At 39.4% G+C, this 22457-nt stretch overlaps 2 protein-coding genes and 1 long non-coding RNA gene across 9 annotated transcripts in view; 2 read left to right on the top strand and 1 right to left on the bottom strand.

Annotated features, from left to right (window-relative positions):
* IMMP1L (inner mitochondrial membrane peptidase subunit 1) overlaps positions 1 to 13300 on the top strand; it is a 46619-nt gene extending 33319 nt beyond the window's left edge. The window contains exons 7-11 of one of the 5 annotated variants that reach the window (XR_011903883.1): positions 3582 to 3653; positions 7747 to 7953; positions 8474 to 8604; positions 11277 to 11526; positions 13100 to 13300. The gene's annotated coding sequence lies outside the window, so the exon portion shown is untranslated. Of the gene's footprint in view, positions 1 to 2405; positions 3654 to 7746; positions 7954 to 8473; positions 8605 to 11276; positions 12453 to 13099 lie in introns of those variants that run through there. The other 4 variants (XR_011903881.1, XR_011903880.1, XR_011903882.1 and 1 more) reach the window with 4 other exon arrangements.
* DNAJC24 (DnaJ heat shock protein family (Hsp40) member C24) overlaps positions 1 to 20995 on the bottom strand; it is a 26960-nt gene extending 5965 nt beyond the window's left edge. The window contains exons 1-3 of one of the 2 annotated variants that reach the window (XM_072339210.1): positions 20977 to 20995; positions 20505 to 20644; positions 2360 to 2498 (exon numbers count right to left, since the gene is read on the bottom strand). In XM_072339210.1, the coding sequence (XP_072195311.1) occupies positions 2360 to 2498; positions 20505 to 20612 (247 nt within the window). In that variant the 5' untranslated portion in view covers positions 20613 to 20644; positions 20977 to 20995. Of the gene's footprint in view, positions 1 to 2359; positions 2499 to 20504; positions 20645 to 20817; positions 20938 to 20976 lie in introns of those variants that run through there. The other variant, XM_072339209.1, reaches the window with a different exon arrangement.
* Positions 17290 to 22457, top strand: part of LOC140253545 (uncharacterized) — a 27375-nt gene continuing 22207 nt past the window's right edge. For both annotated transcript variants that reach the window (XR_011903887.1, XR_011903886.1), the window contains exon 1: positions 17290 to 17357. This is a non-coding gene — a long non-coding RNA (uncharacterized lncRNA). The remainder of the gene's footprint in view (positions 17358 to 22457) is intronic.

Below are 22457 nucleotides of genomic sequence, written 5' to 3'. Positions count from 1 at the left end.
TTGAAGGCTCAAATGACGTTTACTATGAAAACTGCGGACCAAGTTGTTTGCAACTTAAACTCACTGAAAAGCTTTTTGGTGATAGCATATTTACTTGTTCTTTATTTTCAAAGACTTCTTAAAACAAACAAACATACCCACAACCACAAAGAAGCATAGGCTGCACAGTATTCAAGCTGAGAACTTCTCAGGCCACTGAATACCTAAGAAATTAACAGTGATTTAATGTAACACAGTAAAGTACATACAAGTATCTGCCATGGGAAAAAGACTATATACAGCGCAGGGGACTTCTTCCTGACTGGCATCCTTCAGATTCTGATTTCTAGGCCCTGCAGTTTTACTAGCTTGCTATATTATCTCTCATCCCTGCTCCCTTTAGCTGCTGTCTCAGTGCCTTTGTTCCTGTGAGCCTTTACAGCAGCATCTACAAATTTGTCTGGAATCACGACTTCAGAAGGAACTTGACAGGCATTCAAAGAACTGGATTTTATTTCATTGTCATTTTGCTGCTAGGGAACATGCTGCAAAGAATGCATCATCGCTGCACATGTATGTTGTGTGTTTGGCTTAGTCTGAAACGCTGTGTCCTTTCTGAACAGGATGCTCTGTATTGAAATAGGCCCACCCCATTTCCTCACCATTACCAAATACCTGCGTAAAGAAATTATTTCCTTCATTTGCTCTTTCAAAAACACCAACAACAAAACACTGAGGTGGCTTTTAGAGTAACCCATCTAGATGCAGAGCGATCTCTGTACGTACGGAGAACCTCCCAAATACTGTAAAATAAAATTTGGTCACAAGTGATGCACAGAAATGTCCTTAACTACCATTGGGAAAACAGAGTACTGTATTAAATCTTCTTGTAATACCCCTTAGTTAATAGATTTACCTGATCCAAGTAAATCTGAAACTCGCTGTATTTAAAGTTGAGGTAAAATTGGCTATATATAAAAAGAAACTTGCAACTTAATCTTTACAATTTCTTCTTTCTGTGCACATACAATTAATGAAAATGGAAGACACAGCTGATGCTGCAGCTACAATGAGAGCAGAAATTCCTCTTACTGGCACCGCACCAGCCATATGAAAAACAAGACTGCGAGAATTTATTTAAGATGGATCTTAATACTATTTACATAAGAAATCAGCACAAGATCAATTTTTCACTTTCTTCTTAAATACTTGCTTTTTTTTTTTTTCCCCTTTCTTAACCACTTCCGCCCTCTTTTCAAAACAAACACAAAGCCTGAAATAGAAGATTATTTAAGTAGAGAATTCATACTGGGCATATACAATTATATATCACTCTTTTTATCCTGCAGTGATGCATATCTACCAGAATGACTAAGCCTTTGTTTCTCAAAGTTCTGGTATTCGCAGCGGCAGGGGAGTTAAAAATCAGCACAAGAGAGAAAGGTCTGATGGTGTGCCAATGTACAATGGAAGAGAATTCAATAACAAGCTGCAGAGACAGTGGGCTTTTATCAGACACATTCAGAAGTGGTGGTGGCTACACGTCAATGCTGGGCCAGAGTGTGTTACTGCAGAGTGCGACTGAGTGTTTTCCCCACAGGCAATACACTATTATTGACTCCCCCCATTAACATGTAGGGTGGATATACATTTATTGAAGGTTCTAATGGAAGGCTGAGGGACTCCTATCCCGAGGCCAGAGCAGAAAGACAGCCTATCACTTCATGTAATGGTAGCCCATGTGTGACAGACCTGACCTACATTTCCCCCCTTTCTTTCTCACAACAGCCTGTCACTGTTTTAAGAAGCTATTTTGTGAGAGGTATAAAAAGAAATACATGCTAGAGCTGCCTAGTTAATGTGTTATATTAGAATATTATTTATAAACTTGCTTTAGACTAATTTAGAATGCAGAATTATTATGAAAGCTACCTTAAACAGCCAGAAAGAACGTGCCTTAATGGTTCTGAAGTGCTTACATACTATACACATCCAACACCAGATATAAACTAAAATATTGCCTGTATCTGAAGTATTGCTATGAAATGCACTGTGGGACTTATAAAAATAAAGGCCAAATAAGGAATGGAGCACCTTAATAAAAAGGGATAAGGTCTGTAATTAGTATAAATTCCATATTTAAATTATTAGGAATAACGCCACCTAATGTTTTGTGGGGGGTAATTCAGTGTTTTCACTAGCTAATGTATGTGTAGCAAATGCTATAAATAATGGATCCACGTTTGAAAGTAGGACAAGAGTGAGAGAAACATTTGGTTAAGCAACAAACAGCATTTTAAAATACCATCTCACTACTACTCCCAGACCCTGCTTATTTAAAGAGCTGCTGCCACTACGGCACTCCTTGGCAGGAACCTACCGCGCTGCTGCAGGTCATACTCTTTTTTTGTCTCTTCATTCCCTAGAATTTTCCACGCTTGATCAATTTCGATGAACCTCTGCACACGCTCCTCCACTTCTCCTGCTGGCACATCTGCCTTCTGTTTGTCTGGGTGATACTGCCAATCAAACAAAAAAACAAACAGAAAAAGATTAAAAAAAAAAAAGTTGAGGGGAGTGGAAGAGAGAAGGGGTGGAAGAGGAACGATCAATAATGCATTTGATATTCAGCTATGAAGACAGGAAGAAAAAGGAGAAGGTATGAGCTAAGGTGCCAAAAGAAGGGAGACGGTGGTTCTGGGCGCAAGAGAAATCTGCCAATTTAATTAGACCACTGAAATGGCAACCAAATCACCAGTGGCACAAATGTCACCATGTGCACTGACGGCATTTTCTGGCTAATTTGCTGATGGAATCATTGGTCTTATGGACAATTTACCTAGAGAGAGAATGACTGCTACAAACAGGAATAGGTATGTGCAGAGGACTCCAACATGGGACCAAGAGGAGATGCTGTAGGTGCTGACATCTTTGTAAAATGACACGTAGCTGATTTCAGCAACACTACCAGCGTTTAGTTAACGCTACTACAGGTAAACTGAGTAACGTGTTGCATGTATGTAGGCTTTTTAACTGTTGTTTCAATCAGTGAAAAGAATATACATGATCAAGTGTAATTTATAAAGCGTGCAATTCTACTTTTGTAAATATGCCTCAACATCTTTAATTTCTTCCAGTTCAGTGAATCAACAGCCCTTCCAAATATGTAAAGTCATGGATCACTGGCTACAAAAAGTATGTCATTTTAGTTAAGAAATGGTTATTCAAGGACATAACTGCAAGAAAGCCCACATTATATAAGGCAACACTAATTGAAGTGGTGTCTCTTTTTAAACCACTTGTAACTACTGGTTCTGAGCAGAGCGTTCTGTTGTCTTCTTGGTTCAAATGTGTACTGAGAGGTAATCCTCAAAGCACCAAAATGCTCATCGTCAACCTTCTTCCACGTATCCATTTTTGTATACACCTGAGAAGACTTGCAACCTGCAAGCTCGAGTACAAAATGTGTACATAAACGTGTGCTATTGGCCCACCTCGTGGAAAGCAGGCTTGAAGTTACCTCTGTGTTCATGACTAAACACTGTCCTGCAACTTGCTGAAAATAAGACTGAAGTGGTTGTGATCTGAGTGTTTACTTATAGATATCCCCACTCTACCTCCCCAGCTGAAGAAGACCGAACTCTAAGGCACAGAAAAACACAAACAAGAAGGAGGTAATTATATTTAGTATTCTAAATAGCCAATTAGAAATTAAGTAATTGTACTGTTAGTTGGTAGGCACTAAATTCAGGCTTCTGCTGTCATGCATCATGCTGTATTGTTAAAGCTATTTAAAAGCACTATTTTTCAAATCCATTTTTCTGAAACCATGGCTTTTCCAAATGTGTTTTAATTGACAGTTGATTGTCTATCAGGTGTGGAAGGTCTTCTTTTATTAACCAGTGCTTAATAAGCATATGAGGTGAAAATAGTGTACCTTAAAGGCTTACATGATTTGCTTTTAGCAATGATGTTTAATAAAAATACTTTTGTAGGTATTCTGCAGTTATTGCTCAAAGCACTATTTCACCTAAAAAATATCAATTAATTATTCTACAAATTCAGATGCTGTTATTTAAAGTTGATTCACCCCAAATATTTTAGGGTTAATTACAGTGTCTATAAAGCTGTCCGACTCTACGTATGTTACTGCACTTGAATGATGCATTGAACACTCTCCTACAAGTTTATGTGCAAAGGAAGTTCTAAAGTTTCTAAGTAGGCTTACTTCTACTCAAGGAGTGCTGGACCAGACTTTGTGCCACTGAAGCTTAATTAGCTACAGTTGAACAGCAGCACCTCAAAACCACTGCTCTTATTACTGTATGCTTGCCAAGGGCAGTTGAGAATGCACCCCCACAAAACTCGTTACACTCCTCTTTTGCTACACCAAAACTGAAAGACTTTTGGAAGCATCATAAAAAATATTCTGGGAAAATAATAATGGATGCAGAAAAGGCTATTGTGCTCATTCCTTAAATGAAGGAAGTGTTAAGATTCATCACTCTTCAAGTTTGTCCTTCAGCTTTACTTTCCTATAGAATTAATAACTACACTGCAGGGATTTACTGATTAAATCTTAATGCTTTCTGGAAGTATTTTCTCCTCCTTGTCTTGGAGCTATTACTCTGTTACCATCTGGTACACTTAGCCTTTCCCTCTATGCTAAGAAACATCCTCAAACTTCTCCTCTTTCACTTTGAACCTTTTATTTCCTGTTTCATTTGAATTTGATTTGGACTTGTTCTCATTGACTCCCTTTTCCTACCATTCATCTAAATACTGTCCAGATCAAGATACAAGAATACTTTCCTTTGAAGCAAAAATCCATTCATGATACCCATACAAGTCTTCTTTCACCTGCAAGGTAACAAATGAGGTGTCCTCTTTTCTAGCCATTTTAGACCCTGGTCAGGCAGATCAGACACCAACCACAGAGAACGGTGCCAAACTTTAAACCAACATACAAACATCTGTTTATGCAGAGTACTCTTAATGTCCTCTGTCAATGCTTCAGACTGTCATCTAACTGTTTTGTGGCATTTTCTTCTGTTCTTAGTTGCCGTGTCCATGCTTCCAATTCTTTTACCTCTCCAGTTTATCCTTCAGAGGAGCTGCCTGAACACCAGCCAGGAGTTTTGTTCTGAGGAAGGTTAAATTTGATGTATGTTTCTGATCTCCTCCTCCCATTCAGCTTTATTTCTAGGTTAATCTCAGCTGTGAACACGTACAAGCAGTATGATGAAAACAGACAAGCCTGTTTTCTACTCGACTTGTCTCCTCCTACGCAAATGGAACTATTGCTCGTCTCTCCTTCTATACGTCCAGTTCTAAGTTCTTACTCAAAATGTTAGTGCCTACCAACATCTCCTACAATCTCTCCTCAAAATCTGTGCAAATTATCTTCCTGTCATTCATACTTGCCACTTGAGCACTATTTTCAGCTGTATTACTGCACTTAGGCTATATTTATCTTTCTAGCTATATATGCATAGTGTTTTTGAAGGAACAATATTTCCATAAAGACAGCTTTTTTTGCTGATCATTCACGTGTTTACTTTTGGACAGTTTTCTTTCTGAACCCAGCAATATCTTTTACTAATGTGTTACTACTTAATATAACTTTATAAAAACAAATAAGGATGTCTTCCTGAGACTGATGGAGGAAGGAAACTAGAATCTGACTTTCCTTTTCAAAGCACTACTTGAAGTGATTTGCCAGCTAATTTTTTCTTGCTGAAGACTACATGGAATTAGTGTTGCTTTACAGTGTGTGACACTGTATAGTTAATAAGGGTGCTAAACTAATGAAAATGTATAACCTGATCTTTTCACTATCAGAAAAAACAGAATATGCATGTAATATACTCATTGCTTGCTCCCCTGTTTAAGTGTTGCATGGTGGGTAGCGCTTGTAGTCTCAGTCAAATTCAGTCAGATTTTTTGGTGCTACAGAGAAGCAGCCTAAAACAAATAATACTAGTACTTTTCAATTCAAGTACCATTAGTTTACCTTTCCAATACAGCTAAATGATGGTACTGAACTGTCTTACTGTTAACATACATCAAATTGTGCCCTGCTGCAGTTTGGGTTCAGTGAGTAATTTCCCCTGGCAAATGACTCTGAGACAGATATAGCTCAGCTCGTAGTTCAGATCTAAATATCCAGATGTTTAGAAATAGTTCATGGAAGATCTTAGTAATTTTCTTTCCCGATGATCATCTGCTGCCTTCAATATCTATCACAATAATAAATTGCTTTGTTTTTATTCAATTTTTTTTTCTCAGCAGGGTTAATATTGTTTTGTTTATGAAATAATTAATTTGTAGACGGTCTCCAAACATTACTCCACCAATTGTGTATTGATATGGGCTTGTAAACTCCTTGTCTACTAACTTCTTATTGATTCTTGCAGCTGATAAGTGCATTGCCTTACATTATTAGCCAGAGTCTCCAGAACAGTAGTTGCAACATTTGCTTTTGCATTACAGCAATCATAAACAATTCCCAAACAGGCATGGTTTATAGAGAGAGCCCAACATGTGCTATACGTAACACAGTCAACTGCTACAATCTTTATTTCTGCTGGTTTTCTACTCTGTGAAGTTTGGTTTACTTTGCTCTTTAAATATTGAAAATTTAATCCCTGAACCTCCTGGTCAATAACTGTAATGGCACTACATCTAAATAACCATATGAACAGAACTTTAGAACTCTCATTACACAAGATGGGAAACTAAGATAGTTGGCTGAGGTTTGGTTGCGTAAATTAAGCAGCACAGGTGACATGCGAAGGTCCCTGTCCTCCTAGCATTTGTACAAGTTACTTCATACAATAAAAGTAATGGGATTGATTGATTTTAATCAAATTCAAATTAGTAAGCAGAAAATTTTTAGTTAAATCAATTTAATGTACATTCCTTATTGGTGCTAATGAACTTGCTCTTCAAAAGAAATTTACAGTGCCCATGGAGAATCTGTGTAACATGATGATATATTGGGAGGGGTGAAGCATACAGCCATAGGTTTTATGCTAGACTGTAGTCTCTTGCTAAACTATGGAATGCAAGGCAAATCATAGTCAAACTTTCATTCATATATACTTTTCTATATGACATTAAAAGGGTGATGTTCAGATAAGATTAAAAATGACTATTTCTTCTCATTTGTTACTGATTATATTACCATGATTACTTTGTCCAAGAAGGATATTCATTTTAAAATCCATAGATGCACCACATCTCTAGTTCCATAAGTGAAAACAGGAGGCTTTACCTTCTACTACTACCAGACTTTTATTTAAATTATGGAAAAGTGTCTTAATTTGTTACTATGTATTAAGAGTAAGAACTCTTACTTTGCTAAATTTAATCAGTATGCCCTAAATCTATGCTATTTCCATGGGGATGTGTATCTATATTAATAGATACAAGGCTAGGGATCTGCCTGGAGTTCTTAAGTGAAGCAAGTCAAAAGATTTTAATGAGATTACTTACGTGAATTCAAATACCCACTCAATTTTGCAGGAATGGCTCAATGGTGGAGTATTAACAAATTAAGTTAATGTGGTGTCTTGTTTCCCATCTTAGATGTATAGTATAACTATGACAAATTTACAGCCTGACAGTCCTATTCAACACAGTGCATCCAGAAATGAGATGTCTAGCAAATTATGAATCATTTGGTTTTGTTGTGGTGGGTATTCTCTCTCTCTTTTTTCTATTACCATAAACGTAACAGAAAGCCATGGTGTTCATGACTTACAGTGTTCGTGACTTGCAGTGCAACTACAGTATTTCCCGGAACTTGGAAAAAGATCTGCATTTGTATTAAGAAATAAGCAGTGGACAAAGACATGATAATGGTCAGGAGGAGCTCAACCCAGACTTTACAGATGGAGCACTGCTCGGTATCTGGTGAAGGTACCATTTTTTGTGAAGGACAGAATTGAATTAAAATTGCAAACAGAAGAGGTAAGAGTTGAGAAATGCATGTAAAGAGCTGGCTGGTTAACTATGCAAGAGTGAAAGTCACTGCAGATTAGCACTGGGTATGATGAGAGAATAGCAGTACACACCATCACCATCCATTCCAGTGATGGGAGAGTTAAATGAACATAAGCAACTGGACACAGCAGTTGAATGTTATGCTGTTCAGATAAAGAAAATGCCATTATTTTCAAACTCCAGATTCACAGACTGGAATTCAACAGAATGAGATTTTGACTACTAACTGGAATTGTACGATTACCAAGCCTTTTTAAAATCTCATCAATATTTGGGGGGAGGGGAGGATGGTCGATCTATGTATTAGCCAATATATTCAAATTTCAGAGTCTGAACTCTCTCTCGATGTCAATACGACTATTTGTTTAGTTAACATCAGACTTTTTGTTGTTGTTTGTTTTATTCCAGAGGATAATCTCTAAAATGTTAAAGGCAATACGTATAAACAATAGAAAACCTAACACGAATTGTCTTGTTCTATTCCAAGTTTAGCAACAACGCTCAACTTAAAGCCAAAATACAAAAATAATTACTAGTATGTATGCCTCCTGCAATACAACAAAGTGCAAGAATTTCAACAAAAGAACAACATGCACGAGATAACATCAAAATTGCTAAGTAAGTATAAAAAAAATTTCTCATACACTCTTTATGCATTATTAACTGTGACTGTTATTATCTACAAGTTAAGCTAACGAGGTCAGGACACAAACTGTCAGTGTTCCCATCTGACACAAGTATTCATAGGTCCATGTACATTTGTTTGTAGACTACAGAGCTCATCATAACACTTCACATCATGCTAAAAGAAAGCTGCAAGCCAGTCAATGTTACACAGGACAAATCTGTTTAATATTCTTAATTTCCCACTGTAGTCTGTAAATTCTTGCTATATTTCTGTGTCTTAAGGAAAAAAAAAAAAGGGTGAATTTAATGGCAGATTATTATTTGTAAGAGGAAAGTCTTTTGCTCCTGCTTATGACGTTTGCAGTAAATACCAGTTTTTGTACTGAGACTTGCCAATAAATCTCACCCCCAACATAGAGTGTCTGTTCATACTCAGATTTTGGCTGCTCTGCCATGAATGCCAACAAAGGAACCAATTAATGAAAACTTTCTTGATACATTCCCAGTGGATGAATGTCCGCCTTGCAGAAGGTACTCTGACAACATTCATCTCACACAGGCCAAATGGCTGCTCTGTGGTAGCAATTAAGACACCACCGGCCTTGGCTAGATTTAAACCAACAACCAAATCTGTGTAGGTCTGACTGAATGCTCACAGAAATCAAGCGGTTTAAACTTTTGAGGAAGAACTGGACTGTGTCACACAACTGCATCCATTGCTCAAACTATTTATAGTCTATGTGGACAGACAGTCCTTAAAACAAGGTTCCTTAATTTGGCCACGTGACCACAATGCATGAGCCACATCTATAAACATAAAAGAAATCAACAACTCTTCAAAATCACGTCAGGAATCTAAATAATACAGCAGGCTGACACTCTGAGATGGGGGTATTCAACTTGTCATCTTTTCTTTACACAAAAAGTCAGTGTTCAATCTTGATATGGTTCCCATAGCATAAAAAAATGGAATCTTAGAATGCAACTGAAACATGCCGGGAACTATATAATACTTTTCAAGTTCACACTTTTGTTACTTTTACATACACTGCCACACCAAATAGATAAAGCCACAAATCCTTATCAGCACTTAATAGAATTAACATATGTATTCAGTATTGAAGCACTCTATCTGCATAATCAAGAACACTAACTCCAAACCATCTCCAACCTCTGGTGATAGGCATGACATAGTGTCTAGAGAGGATGCGTTCTACTCTTGTAGGATTCAGACTCCAGTAGATTTAAGTCAGAACACAGAACAGATTTAATGATGAGCTGTTTATTAAATTGGAATTTGAAACTGTGAGTAACTGAGTTTAAGAAAAACACACGTCTCAGCCACCTGTGTTGAGCAAGGAAAAAATATGTAACGTGCACTTGGCCTGTGGCACTCAATAAAAGGTCACAGAAAGAAGCCATTTTGGAACTTTACCATCTGCAACCATTAAATCGGGTCACGGTTCAAGGACAGTTCCATATTTTACAGAGGTCTAAGGGATTTATACAAAGTAAAACCCCTCTAAAACAGCAATTGGCTTATTTCAGTAGGACAGAGAAACTCAAGCTGGAGGGAAAAATTAATTTCTGAAAAGACGGTTTCAGTGTATAAATATTAAACTTTCCTCCTATCGCAGGAGGAGAGAGAAATTCTGAATGAACAGTAGGAATTAATTATTGATGTATTTATAAGCAAGAACAGAAAAAAACCTTACTCCCAGTAGCCAAGTAAGTCTGGCAGTACCGGAAAGGCACTTTGAGTCTTTCAAGGCAAGAACACTTAATTTTCAACTGAAAAACAATTTCAGACTAACACGTACTAGAAAAACAGGGTAGAACCTTAAAGCCTTGCGGTGCTACCTGCTCTTAAAGTAATCTCACTTGCCACTGTATCACGTGAGTCATCAGGCACCGCTCCAAAAAGCAGGAAGGAAAACAGCGTACTTCTATTTTAAATATTCATTTCATCTAGTGCCATAATTTGCAGTTAACATCTTAAATTAAAAAAATAATAATAAAAAGATCTAAACGAATGAAAGGCTCCAAGATTTTAAGAAGCCTCATAGAAAACAAAGGCTTTGAATGGCTGTGAAGTGTCAGGCACTCTCAGCTTTCCTGGAGATCCCAGTGAAAAGTGGATGTTTTCATCAGAAAAACAGAAAGCTTAGAAAATTTCCCTCACTGGAACTGTGCTCAGCCATTCTTTTAGTTTTTCTACAGGTTTATTGTGCATATGAAGGTCTCACATAGCAGTCATCCTGAAGCACTGCGCTCTGTGGCCTGTATGGTTCATCAGGTACTAATTAGATAGCATGTTCTGTCAACACTTTCTTGCTCTTCTTCTTTTAATTGATCATCCTGCCAAATTAATACATTGCAACACTCCTTCCGAACTCCTTGAGCTTCTTTACTTGTGAAAAAGAAGGCTAAGGAGAGGGGGGGAAAAAACCCCTCTAAAAGGTCACAAGGTAACTGCATTTCTGCAGGAGTGCTATGTAGAAACTAGAGTGAGCCGTATCATCTCCTATCATATATCACCACATCACCTCTGTATCGCAGAGCCCAAACAACGGCTGCCCTCATAGCCCCATAAAGTCACAATATCGAATGGTATTTTATAAAAAGCTGCAAGAAATAACACGCATGTATTCTCCACTTATTAGACTGCAATAAAAACTGCAGGAGATGGATAATAAACAAACGGCGAAGCAGTTGCCAAATACAACACGCTACTGCCACCTACTGTTTACTAGGAGGTTGCATCAAACACACGGCATTGTCTCTGCACTACGCCAGCATCATGAAAAACGGAGATGAAAGAAAACAAAGTTTACAATCGTTTCTAAGTATCTTCTTCCCAGTTCCTCCTCTAAAGGCCTTCTAAATGGAACGGATGGGATCATATCCTCTCAGGTATACAAAGACTAACATGCAAGATGAATGTTAGTTGGGCTAAATATGAGGTTCAGATGTTTAACCTGTAAAAATACCAGGGATGTCATATATTTATTTAATTAGTATATCCACATAAGGAGGTACAATTGCATTCACTTGATCAGAGTCCACGCTTGTTTATATACATGTAAGCTGTTGGTAACTGAGAAGATAGTAGCACAATTCAGCCTTGAAAAGCTTCAAGCAGCAAGTATTTGGAAAGGAAAAAAGAGAGGTGTGGTCTCATGCCTAAACAGCACAAAACAATATTACATTGAAAGTACTTTTCTTATTTGAGTGATTTTGCAACAAAACACTCTTTCTGAAATGTGAAACTTGTTCACTTCCATGAAAAGAACGATTCCAGGTCTTAAACTTGCTTTCCTAGCCCACAATCAACCTTTTCAACGTGTTCACTCAATTGGCAGAAGTTAGCAGGGAACATGGAAGGAGCCTGTTTTTTCCACTTGTAAAGAGGAGAAACAAAGTGAAGCGTTCCTTGTGACATTCAATCTTTTCATACAGAAGTGGATTAAAATTCCCCCAAAGGATGTCTATCTAAAGACAGCTTGACAAAAGAGCAAGGAATTCATTTTCTTGATTCATTAATTCAATCCATCTCCTCTTCCTTTTTCTCCCACCCAAAACAAACAAACTTTTAGCTTTTTCACAACTTTACCCTTTTCCTACCTGATCTGGTTATTGATTTGCTTTGCTGCTTCCAGCCGCCACTGTCTACTCCAGGATGATTCTTACTCATAGAGATTTTCCTCCTAGTTTCTCCTTATGCCTTACCTGTTCTATTGTGTTTTTCTAGCATTGCTCAGCGATCAACCAGAAGGTGAAAACCGTATCCATTCTTCTCCTTTTTTCCTCCTACAGTCTGCCATAATCCACAACTGTTAGGCAACTATCCATCTGAGCTCCCTATGTAATATTCAACTGCTTGAATGTCTTGCAAGCACAATCCATCTTTACAACACTTTCCAAACACAAGGAACCACGTCTGTATACAGCATCCAGCACAGCAGACCTCAACGTTAGTTTATTTTAAAAACAAACAGAATCTTTAAAGCTATTACTACAAGTACACAGTAGTATGTAACAGCTATGCAGACCATCATACACATTTAAATTACGCAGGCTTACAGCCACAATTTCTGACCAAGGTACTATTACACACTTGAAAAGCTTAATCTTGTCAGGTTGGGCAGAACCTCAGCTGAGAGGTATCAGAAAGATGTAAAAATGTGTTTTTCCTCCTCTGCATTTAGTGTTTGCAGCCAAAATCCCCATCTTTGGCATGCTTGGCTTTGGCGTTTAGCTGCAATGGTAGCATTATTGGCAAAGTGATTTTCACTATATTTTATAGAAGTAAATTTCAACTTCCATGGAAACGGTCACTTTCAATTCCACGCTGCTTGCAAAGTCCTGTGGCTGCAGAGCTAGGCTCAAACTATGGAGCTGCTCATCACCAATTACTAAAATGCAGAGATTCTATCATGGATAACTGAAATCCTTTTCTAATGCAACTGCTTTTATTGTCCTGCAGGATCACAATACCAGTGCACTGGCAAAGGAAACGGAGCACAGTTCTGCTGCTGCAGTAACTAGCTTGTCTCAGAAAAACCTAAAAAGCACTCGGTGATAGTAAACCCACTCCAAGCTGGATTTTATGTGTCTCTTTGGATTGTTTGGAATTGCTTGATCACCATGACCATAATATTTTCAAATAAATGAAAGTTGGATCTTTATGCTGCAGTGGTATCTGTGAAAAAAAAAAATGGAGAGTTTGTGACTTTAGCAGTAAGCACAGCATACTTAATGGCCTCTGATTTTAAGTATTGAGATTTCTCATTAAGTTTTAGACACGTTTGGTGCTAAGATATGAAATTATTGTATTTGTATCACTTGGATGTTGTTTTTCAATGATATCTTTCAGGTACACACCAACACTAAATATAGTGGGACAATCACCTCTTTTGACCAGCTGCCTATGCTGTGTTTAATGCATCCCAAAATGTGCTTTGCCCCGCTGGCTGCTTTTCTGACTTTAAAAGTGTTTAAAATTAAAAAAAGAAAAAGAAACTGGACATGAGCCAGCAATGTGCGCTTGCAGCCTGGAAGGTCAACTGTGTGCTGGGCTGCATTAAAAAACGGGTGGCCAGCAGGGAGAGGGAGGTGATTGTCCCCCTTTACTCAGCTCTCTGAGGCCCCATCTGTCAGTGCTGCATCCAGGCCTGGGGCCCCCAATACAGGAAGGACGTGGAGCTCTTGGAGCAGGTCCAGAGGAGGCCACTAAGATGGTCAGAGGGCTGGAGCACCTCTCCTATGATGAAAGGTTGAAGGAACTTGTCTTGTTTAGCTTGAAGAAGAGAAGGCTCCAGGGAGACCTCATTGCGGTTTTCAAGTACTTGAAGGAAACATACAAACAGGAGGGGCGATGGTTGTTTATGAGAGTGAATAGAACAAGGGGAGATGGTTTTAAACTGAGACAGGGGAGGTTTAGGTTAGATATTAGGAGAAAGTTTTTCATGCAAAGGGTGTCGATGCACTGGAGGAGGTTGCCCAGGGAGGCTGTGGATGCCCCATCCCTGGAGGCATTGAATGCCAGGCTGGATGTGACTCTGGGCAGCCTGGTCTGGTGGTTGGTGACTGTACAGGAAACTATACTTACTCACAGCCTGATCCTCTGATTAACCATCTGAGGCAAGTGTCAGGTCTGCTGTGGGAGCACAGGTGAAGGTAATTCAGCTTTGCTCCCAGAAGACGTGGAGCTTGACTTCACCTCTATTAGATCCCATTTAAGGACTGACCACCATTAAAGCAACATTTCTTTCTGGATACTGCTCTTTTGTGGAGTTTGTGTGATGAGCCTCAACATTTTCCATCTAGACTGAAGGCCTCAGAATTGGTGAGTTTTTTCTATAGATAACCTCTGGCTATCTATTTACCACCTTTCTTGTACTATTTCCAATCTTGTACTGTTTCCAGCTGTGCTCTACTATTCTTGCATTATTTCACTGTACATTGACCCTGCACATGAGAGAAGGGCTGAAACTGGATGGTCATTGTGGTCCTTTTTGACCCAGGCCATTCTATGATTCTACAAAACCAAATGCACAAATAAGAAGAGAGGTATCAAATTTCTTTACAGAGCATAGATGATATTAAAGTAATAAAAAGTGAGGCACTGCTTCATATAAGCTGCAGCATGCTGGATAGTCACCCTGAAAAATGAGTACTGCAAGCACTACATAACAATAATGTCACATTTCTCTGTACCTGCTACATGTACTTTGCTACATCCAATTCCCTTCTCTCTCCGTCTATACTCATGGCCTCTCACTGCTGCAAAGTCAGGACACCTTTCTTGGCCTTTCCCTGTAAGAGATGTGGCCAGTGCATATCTTCCATTTGTGTGCTGAGCCATCAGTTGGTTCATCACTGCTTTTCATTTGGTTAATCAGCTGCCCAACCAAGAGTGGGCTAACAGTTCTCCTGGTCAGTACCTTAATGTGAGCAGGTGATGCCCAAGGACCAACTGTAGTCAACCTTACGTTTCTCACCACACCAACTAAGAAGCAAGAGCTTCTGCTTGGACATGGCAGTCTGCATGTCTGCATGCAGTGGCAACATGCATCTCCAGAACGCTCAGCTTTTAAGTACCATTGTGATACATGCAATGAATGTGAGAAGCCATTCAGATTAATGAGTTCCCATTTCTGCAAGGTGATCACAGGGTGAAAATATCTGTTCTTCAGACTTGATACTATGACCCTCAGACTATGACACTATGACCTCTAGTGTAAAAAAAAGAAGAAGAAAAAAAAACAACCAAGGATGAGTTAAACAAATGCTGTCAGATTGGAAAGAGCAGCAGGAATATTGGCATGACCATGAGCCACGCAATCAAGCTGTCTGAACTAGGCATTTGCTGAACAATGAGGATCTGTTAAATACTTGTATAAGTTAATAACCAATTCTTCAAGTTCCAACTTGAGAAAATACCCACCTGTATTTTATTAAGGTTATAAACAGTAAATCGGATGTAAAGAACAGATGAAAAAGCTACCCAGAGAGCCGAATAGGCATTCCTTTGCAACAAACTTTATGATACCTAAGTATTAACTTCAGTCAAGCTACAACCAGGCACGTTAACAAAACGTTTTCTACAAGGCTGTTAAGAAAAAGCAGTATGTATGCTGTATAATTTTCACTATGAAAATGATTGTTATGAGACTTCTGGTGAAAATGAAAACATTTTGAAGTTTGTAAGATTCGAATTCTCAAACTCAGCCTGAGAAACTCCTGAGGAGGCGCATCCTTCCGCTGAATTTAGTTTGCAATGGACTTTAAGGCAGTAATAACGCAAGCAGCTTTTTGACTTCAAATACATGACATCCTCTGCCTTTCTTGTGATCGCAAAATCTAGATGCGTACATAAATCTGATAGGACACAATGGATCTTTTTTTCCCCTTAGAGATAGCTGTCTTTTCTCTATGCAAGCTCAATTCTGGAAATTGTTTTGCTTCATTAAATTAGATTTCTATTAATGTCCTTCCTTTTTATTGCTGCTGACAGTCGTTCTCACCTATGCTTAATGCTCTTTGTTTTAAAATTTTCTACTCCTTCAAACAGATTAAGTGTTCATCTTAACACTTTCTTTGGATTTATATACACACACCACCCCTTCTGATAAACAGATAATCTTTGCAGCATCGTGTGTTAAGTGGCACATTTTATTTCCTTTCCATATTAAAAATAAGAGCTTCCTGCATGCTCCCTGCTCAAATTACATGGATTTTCTTTAAGATTAGGGCATACATTGTAACAGCAGTATATAATTTTCCTGCACAATGATTTTTTTTCCAGTTGAAAGGTATCCTATAATATCATCGGCATCAACAGGAACAGACACCGGATTCTCAGCAAGACAAAGCTTCTATGTTTGGTGACTTCATTCTCTGTAAAAAAAAGCAGCTTTCAGATGCAGAGCAGCTACAGCAAAACTTGCAAACAATCTGGCAACCCATTCTTTGACCACATAACGCTAGGCCAAAAGATGTAAAAAAACTGTAAGACTGTTTAATTCCTCCTTCTTTGTTACTCTGATTTTATCTACTGCTAGTTTTATACATGCTCAGAAATGGGACGTGGGCATCATCTCTCCTAAAAACATTTTCTTGTTAAAAACTACAGTATATACAGTGCATAAGAAGTCATACAAATATCACATATCAAAAACATCAGTGTGTTCTGAGATAAAAGACTAACATTGTTATCATTAAACATAGTGATTCTCAAAATCTGTTTTGATTCATTCCAGAACATGGAATCTTTGATGCTTAAAAAAGCCCCTTGAAATGAATGTAAGTCAGCCAATTACAGACTCATGGCACTGAGCTGTGTGGGCTACAAAATACACATTTCTCACTGAATATTTGTTCAAAGTCATTGGCCGAAGCTCCGTGCTGGAGAAGACAATGAATTACAAGCCAGCATACATTTAAGTTCCATTCCTTAAGAAAGCTTAATGATCAAATTGTTAGTGTGTATGGGAAACTGTTAATCACAGCCTGAACCTCTGATTAAACCATCTGAGCAAAGTGTCAGGTCAGCTGTGGGAGCACAGGTGAAGGTAGTTCAGCTGTGCTTCCGGAAGGGGTGAGTTTGACTCTACCTCTCCTAGATCCCATTTAAAAACTGACCACCACTAAGGTAGCATCTCTTTCTGGAGACTGCGCTTCTGTGGAGTTCTGGTGACAAGCTTCAACATTTTCCTTCTTGACTGAAGGCCTCAGAATTGGTGAGTTTTTTTCCCCATTGATACTCTGGTTTTCTTTTCACAACTTTTCTTGTATTATTCCAACCATTCTTGCATTATTCTAACTATGCATAACTATTCTTGCATTTTTCCAACTGTATGCTAGTAGTATACATATCTTATGCTCAAATGTCTGCCTCCTCTGGCTGCTATTAATTATTACAGTAAGAAGGTTTAAGATGGTGCTGGTGGTAGACAAAGGAGCATACAGAGATTTTACAAAGTTTAAATTTCATGGTTGCAAGGACACTGTGTAAACGTGAACTTTTATTTACGTATTTAGATAGTAAGAAGAAAGAATGTAGTAACAACAGGAAGAAAATCACTATTTTAGGCTGCATTTGTTTTGTGTATCCAGTTAGTACTATCCTTACAGATAGAACAGACATCATCCAGTCTGCAGTGAAATAATTTGCTTAAACATTCATTGAGACTTGACCAAATGAAGTAAGTTAGTATGGCAAATGAGAAGATGGCAGAATGGTATGAAAATGTGCTCACTCAAGAAGGGTGCATTTATATGGCTTCATTTTTGATGATTCATTAACCATTTCCATCATCAGCCCTTCAGAACTGGTAAAAACAAGTTATATTTTTACAAATTACTAATTTTGAAGAGAATTCCCCATACTAAATAGTTCTTTCAAGCTTGTAATTCAACAGTTTCTACCTGCCTACTACTTCATATTGTTCAAGTCAGTCCCGAGATATAACAGCAAATGTAACTATCTTTTAGATGACATAAGGCAAGGTCTCCAATTCTTTGCAGCTTTAGAAATTCACATCTGCCTGTTCCTTCAGGATGCTGAGTATACAAAGTGTTTGACAAACAGACAAAACAGCAGATGGCAAAAAAAAACATTCAACATGAGATACTGAAGATCATCTGAGGAAATCGTAGACATTTGCCATTTTTATTTTAACAGCAGAATTATGTTTCAAAATAAATCCCACCATTTATTATGCTTAATGCTAATGAACATCTGTGATTAGGATGTTCTCCACAAGGGAAGTCTTATTAATTGCAATCTGCATACAAGATGTTAGCTGCTTTATATGCTTTTTGACTTTAAGATAGCTAGCACTGACCACATACATTTGTCATGAAATCTTTAAATAGGTGGTACTAAGATCTCTTAAGTTTTATTTGAGGAGCATGGGAATTATTTCATGTGAACAAGATGCAGCAGATGAGAGGTTGTAGTGGAAATGCTCAGTCATGGCTTGAAGTAGTAATTGAGCACCTGGTGGGAAGGGAGGGCCAACCCAGGGCAGATCAAGTGCAAGCAGTGCAGCTGAGTAAAGAGAAGGGCTGGAGCCAGGAACCACCCCTTCCCAGACCTCACTTAAGGGTTGACAGTGGAGGTGAGGGTCTCTTGTTGGAGATCCCTACCTACTGTAGGTCTTCCAGAGGTTAGTAGCTTTTTTATTTCCTCATCTGCGGCTGTTGCATTTGGGCTCGTTCTCATTTGGTGCAGTCAAAGACTTTCCCACCCTACCATTATCACAGTACCTTCCATCCCATTATAGCATTACAGATGTCCAAGCAGTGCTACGCTAATAGTGAACAGTGGATGCCTAGGTATTAGCATCAGGATAGGACAAAGATATAGTAACGCTTCCCTAACATACATTCCACCTATATTCAGAAGTCCACAGCTCATTGGTTTCTGGATCTGAGATGGTATTTTTGTTGCAACGTGCCACCACAGACATTTCTTTCTCCTAACATCTTAAATTCTGAAATACTTCGGGTCAATGCTACTTGCAGCAATGACTTTAACAGTAGAACCATGCACTATCTATTGTGCTCTCCTGTTGCTCCTGTAGCCAGTGGCTTACAGGATGCATAAAAGTAATTGATTTATTACCACTTTGCCTTTATAGACAATCGACCTTGCTAGATGCTGCCTCAATAAATGCATATAGAAAAATAAGAAAAACACAGATATAAGAAAAATATAGAAGAACAAGAAAGGTCTGTAAGCAGCTCTACTGGAAGCGAAAGACTAATAGTGACAGGCATACACTAACAACAACCGACAAGCAGCAGATCTGCCTTGAAGAAAACAACTACGAGGCAACATCAGCATGGCTCTTTAGTCAAGAAAGCAAATCCATCACTCAGAGTGGGGAAAAAAACTCTAAACAGCATAAAAAAGAAGAAAAAAAAATCATGTTTTCTAATATTTCTCACTCACTTTTCAGAGAGCATTGACCATTTAGACCAGATTCTAAAGAAAAGCCAGTACATGAAAATTACTTTTCACTTCCTAGAACTACGGCAAGTGTAGACATGCATATGCTCTCTATAGCTCTGCCAATACTAAATAGTCTGGTTTACAGAGTCACCCACCTAAAAGAATATAAAAAACTGAGTTCTGCTCACCTTCTTTCTTCTCTGGATTGCCACTTTTTGTTGTGTTTAGGAATTTAATTATCCTGGGACTTCTGCAGGTCTATCAGGTTGGCCATTTTAACCAAATGGTATCAAAGACATATGCCTTATTGTGCTCTTAGAGGTGAGCTAAATAACCTCTTGATTTAGAAAGCATGAATTATGTGTGTGGGGGGTTTCCTTTTCCTTCAGCTGCTCCTAAGGCTTGTGTTCTGGGCCCCTCACTTCCCTGCTGCCCTTCTCTGGATGCATTCCAGGGTCTCTATGTCTTTGTAGTGAGAGGACCAATACTGAACACCATAATTGAGATGCAGCTGCATTAGGGCTGAGTACATAGGGACAATCACTTCCCCGCTCTGGCTGGCAATGCTATTTCTGATGCCAGCTAGGATGCTGTTGGCCTTCTTGGCCACCTGGGCATACGGCTGTCTTGTGATCTGAGCATCTACCAACAACCCCAGAACCTTTTCCTCAAAGAGCTTTCTAGTCACTCTGCCCCAAGCCTGTAGCACTGCATAAGCTTGTAACCAAAGAGCAGGACCTGACGTATAGACTTGTGGAACTTCATTCTCCTGGCCTCATCCCATTCAGGTCAATCTATAGGGCTCTCCTACCCTTAGGGAGACTGAGACAAACCCCAGCTTGGTGTCATCTTAAAAACTTACTGAGGGTGCCCTCCATTCCCATGTTTAAAGCTGCAGTTTCTATTGGTTTCCAAGATGCGTACTTACTAACAAAGCCAGTCTCTGGTACTTCCTCTTCAGCTCTGCCGGGCTGTCGGATGGTTGTGCACCCAGGATTTGGTACCAGTCCTTTCCTGTTACCTGCTCCAAGGCCATCTCCGGCTGGCTTTGAAGCGATTTGCTCAGTGCTGCGTGAGGAAAAGGCAATAATTCTCAGTGCAATTTGAAAAGGGAAGTGAAGGAAAGCAAGGAGGGAGGAAATAGAGGCAGCAGGTAACGCAGCCTGCAGGCTATAGGGACGTGACAAAGAGCGCTGCGTCCATGCTAGCTCCATGCATGCTTTGTTGCTGAAGCTACGCACGCTGTTTAGGCACGACCCTGCGTTTTAGCTGCTATTTTGCAGCTCTCTGCATTTGGAGCAATGTAGGCAACCGGCTGATCCAACGACCCGCCCCGCACCGCCGACCCCACCGCGCAGCCTGCCGAGCACCGGCATCACTCGTCCGGTGGGAAACCTAACCTCCGCCCGCCGCTTTAGCGCGGCGATAGGCAGAAGAACGAGTTCCTAGCGGGGCCTCCAGTGTTTCCACCCGGGCCCCAGTGGCGAAGCACCGGCAGGAAGCGGCGTGCCGGCCGGGCCAGACGCCGTCTCCATAGCGACAACGGCGCTGCTGGGGCGGCGGCGTGCTCCGTAAGTAGCGGCACCGGCCGCCCCCCAGCTCCCGGCCCCGGCTCGGAGCGTTCGGGAACGGCTGTCCGATCAGCGTTCCGGTTGTGGGTGTGGATGTCCGCCTCACGAGGGGAGGGATGAGCGCCTCCTGGTCAGGGAGAGGAATAGAGCTCTAACTCTGTCTAACTTACTGTCTGTAATCTCTTGCGATGTTCTCAAATGCCCGTACAGACTCAATTCACAGTTCACTCGGCTTTTAAACGCACAACGTGCTCCCTTTCAGCAGCAGGCCTGAGCAGTGTGTGAACAGATAGGGCTTCCACGTGGGCTGCAGAGAAAGGAGGGGTTTTCTGGCCGGCCTGATCCACACAACTTTGCTTTCCTGTTTATCACCAAGAAGAAATAGCATTCATGCAAAGAACATCCCCAGTTCCTTACTGTTTTCTATTCATTGCAGGGCTCTTCTGAGTCCAGTATATACTGCCTATCTATATTAAGAGATTACATTTCCTCACTTGTAACAGTCTATTGCAGCAGCTAATAGTCCTGTTCAAAATTGTTCTCAAGCATAAATTTCTACATGCCCGGCTTCTATTTCCTGCTACCAATTCATATATACCTTTTGCCCTTTAAAGTAGCGTTTTAAACGCACCAATACAAGCAAGCATTGATTATTTCCTTGTTTTTATGATAAATATGCCAAATTGAGCAAGTTTAAGTCTCACACAGGTAGATATTTTTTTCTTAAGTATTTTTTTTTCTGAGTTCTTTTCCTTATTTTTCCATCTTTTGTTACCATTAATAGGAGTTATTGGTTCATATGACAGTTGATATTGCAGTATTTCCCTGTGGGGTCTCACCCATGACTTTCTTTCTTCATTCTGACCCAGTGAATACATCCAGAAGATTAATTTTCAGATGAAGTTTTCTGTCAGAGCTGTAGTAGATGGCTGACTCCAAAGAAAGGGCTAAGCGAGGGGCCTGAATTCTGCCTCTTGGGAAGAATTGTTTTGTCTGTGAGAGATCATTTGTCCACCTTTGGACAGCGTCAGACTTTTTAATCTAGTGATTAAATAAGTCTTCATAAAGTAGACATTAAAAAAAAACCAAATCCACATTGATGTATTTTGGTTCATTAGTGATGAGAAAGGTGCAGTTGGACAGTAAAGTTATTCTACTATTTGCCTCAATTGGGTCAGATTTGTCAACAGTAGAGAAAAACAAAGTTTTGTCTCCCTGGAGATAGGGATATGATAGACTCAATGTCATAATGATGTGAACAAATGAGATGTAACGTGCATTGAAAATATATGTTTTCCATTAAATTTCCA

The sequence above is a fragment of the Excalfactoria chinensis genome, chromosome 5 (assembly GCF_039878825.1).
Source record: "Excalfactoria chinensis isolate bCotChi1 chromosome 5, bCotChi1.hap2, whole genome shotgun sequence".
Taxonomy (NCBI): Eukaryota; Metazoa; Chordata; class Aves; order Galliformes; family Phasianidae; genus Excalfactoria; species Excalfactoria chinensis.
Note: the sequence above shows the minus strand (reverse complement) of the source record. Positions and strands in the feature narration are given on the sequence as shown.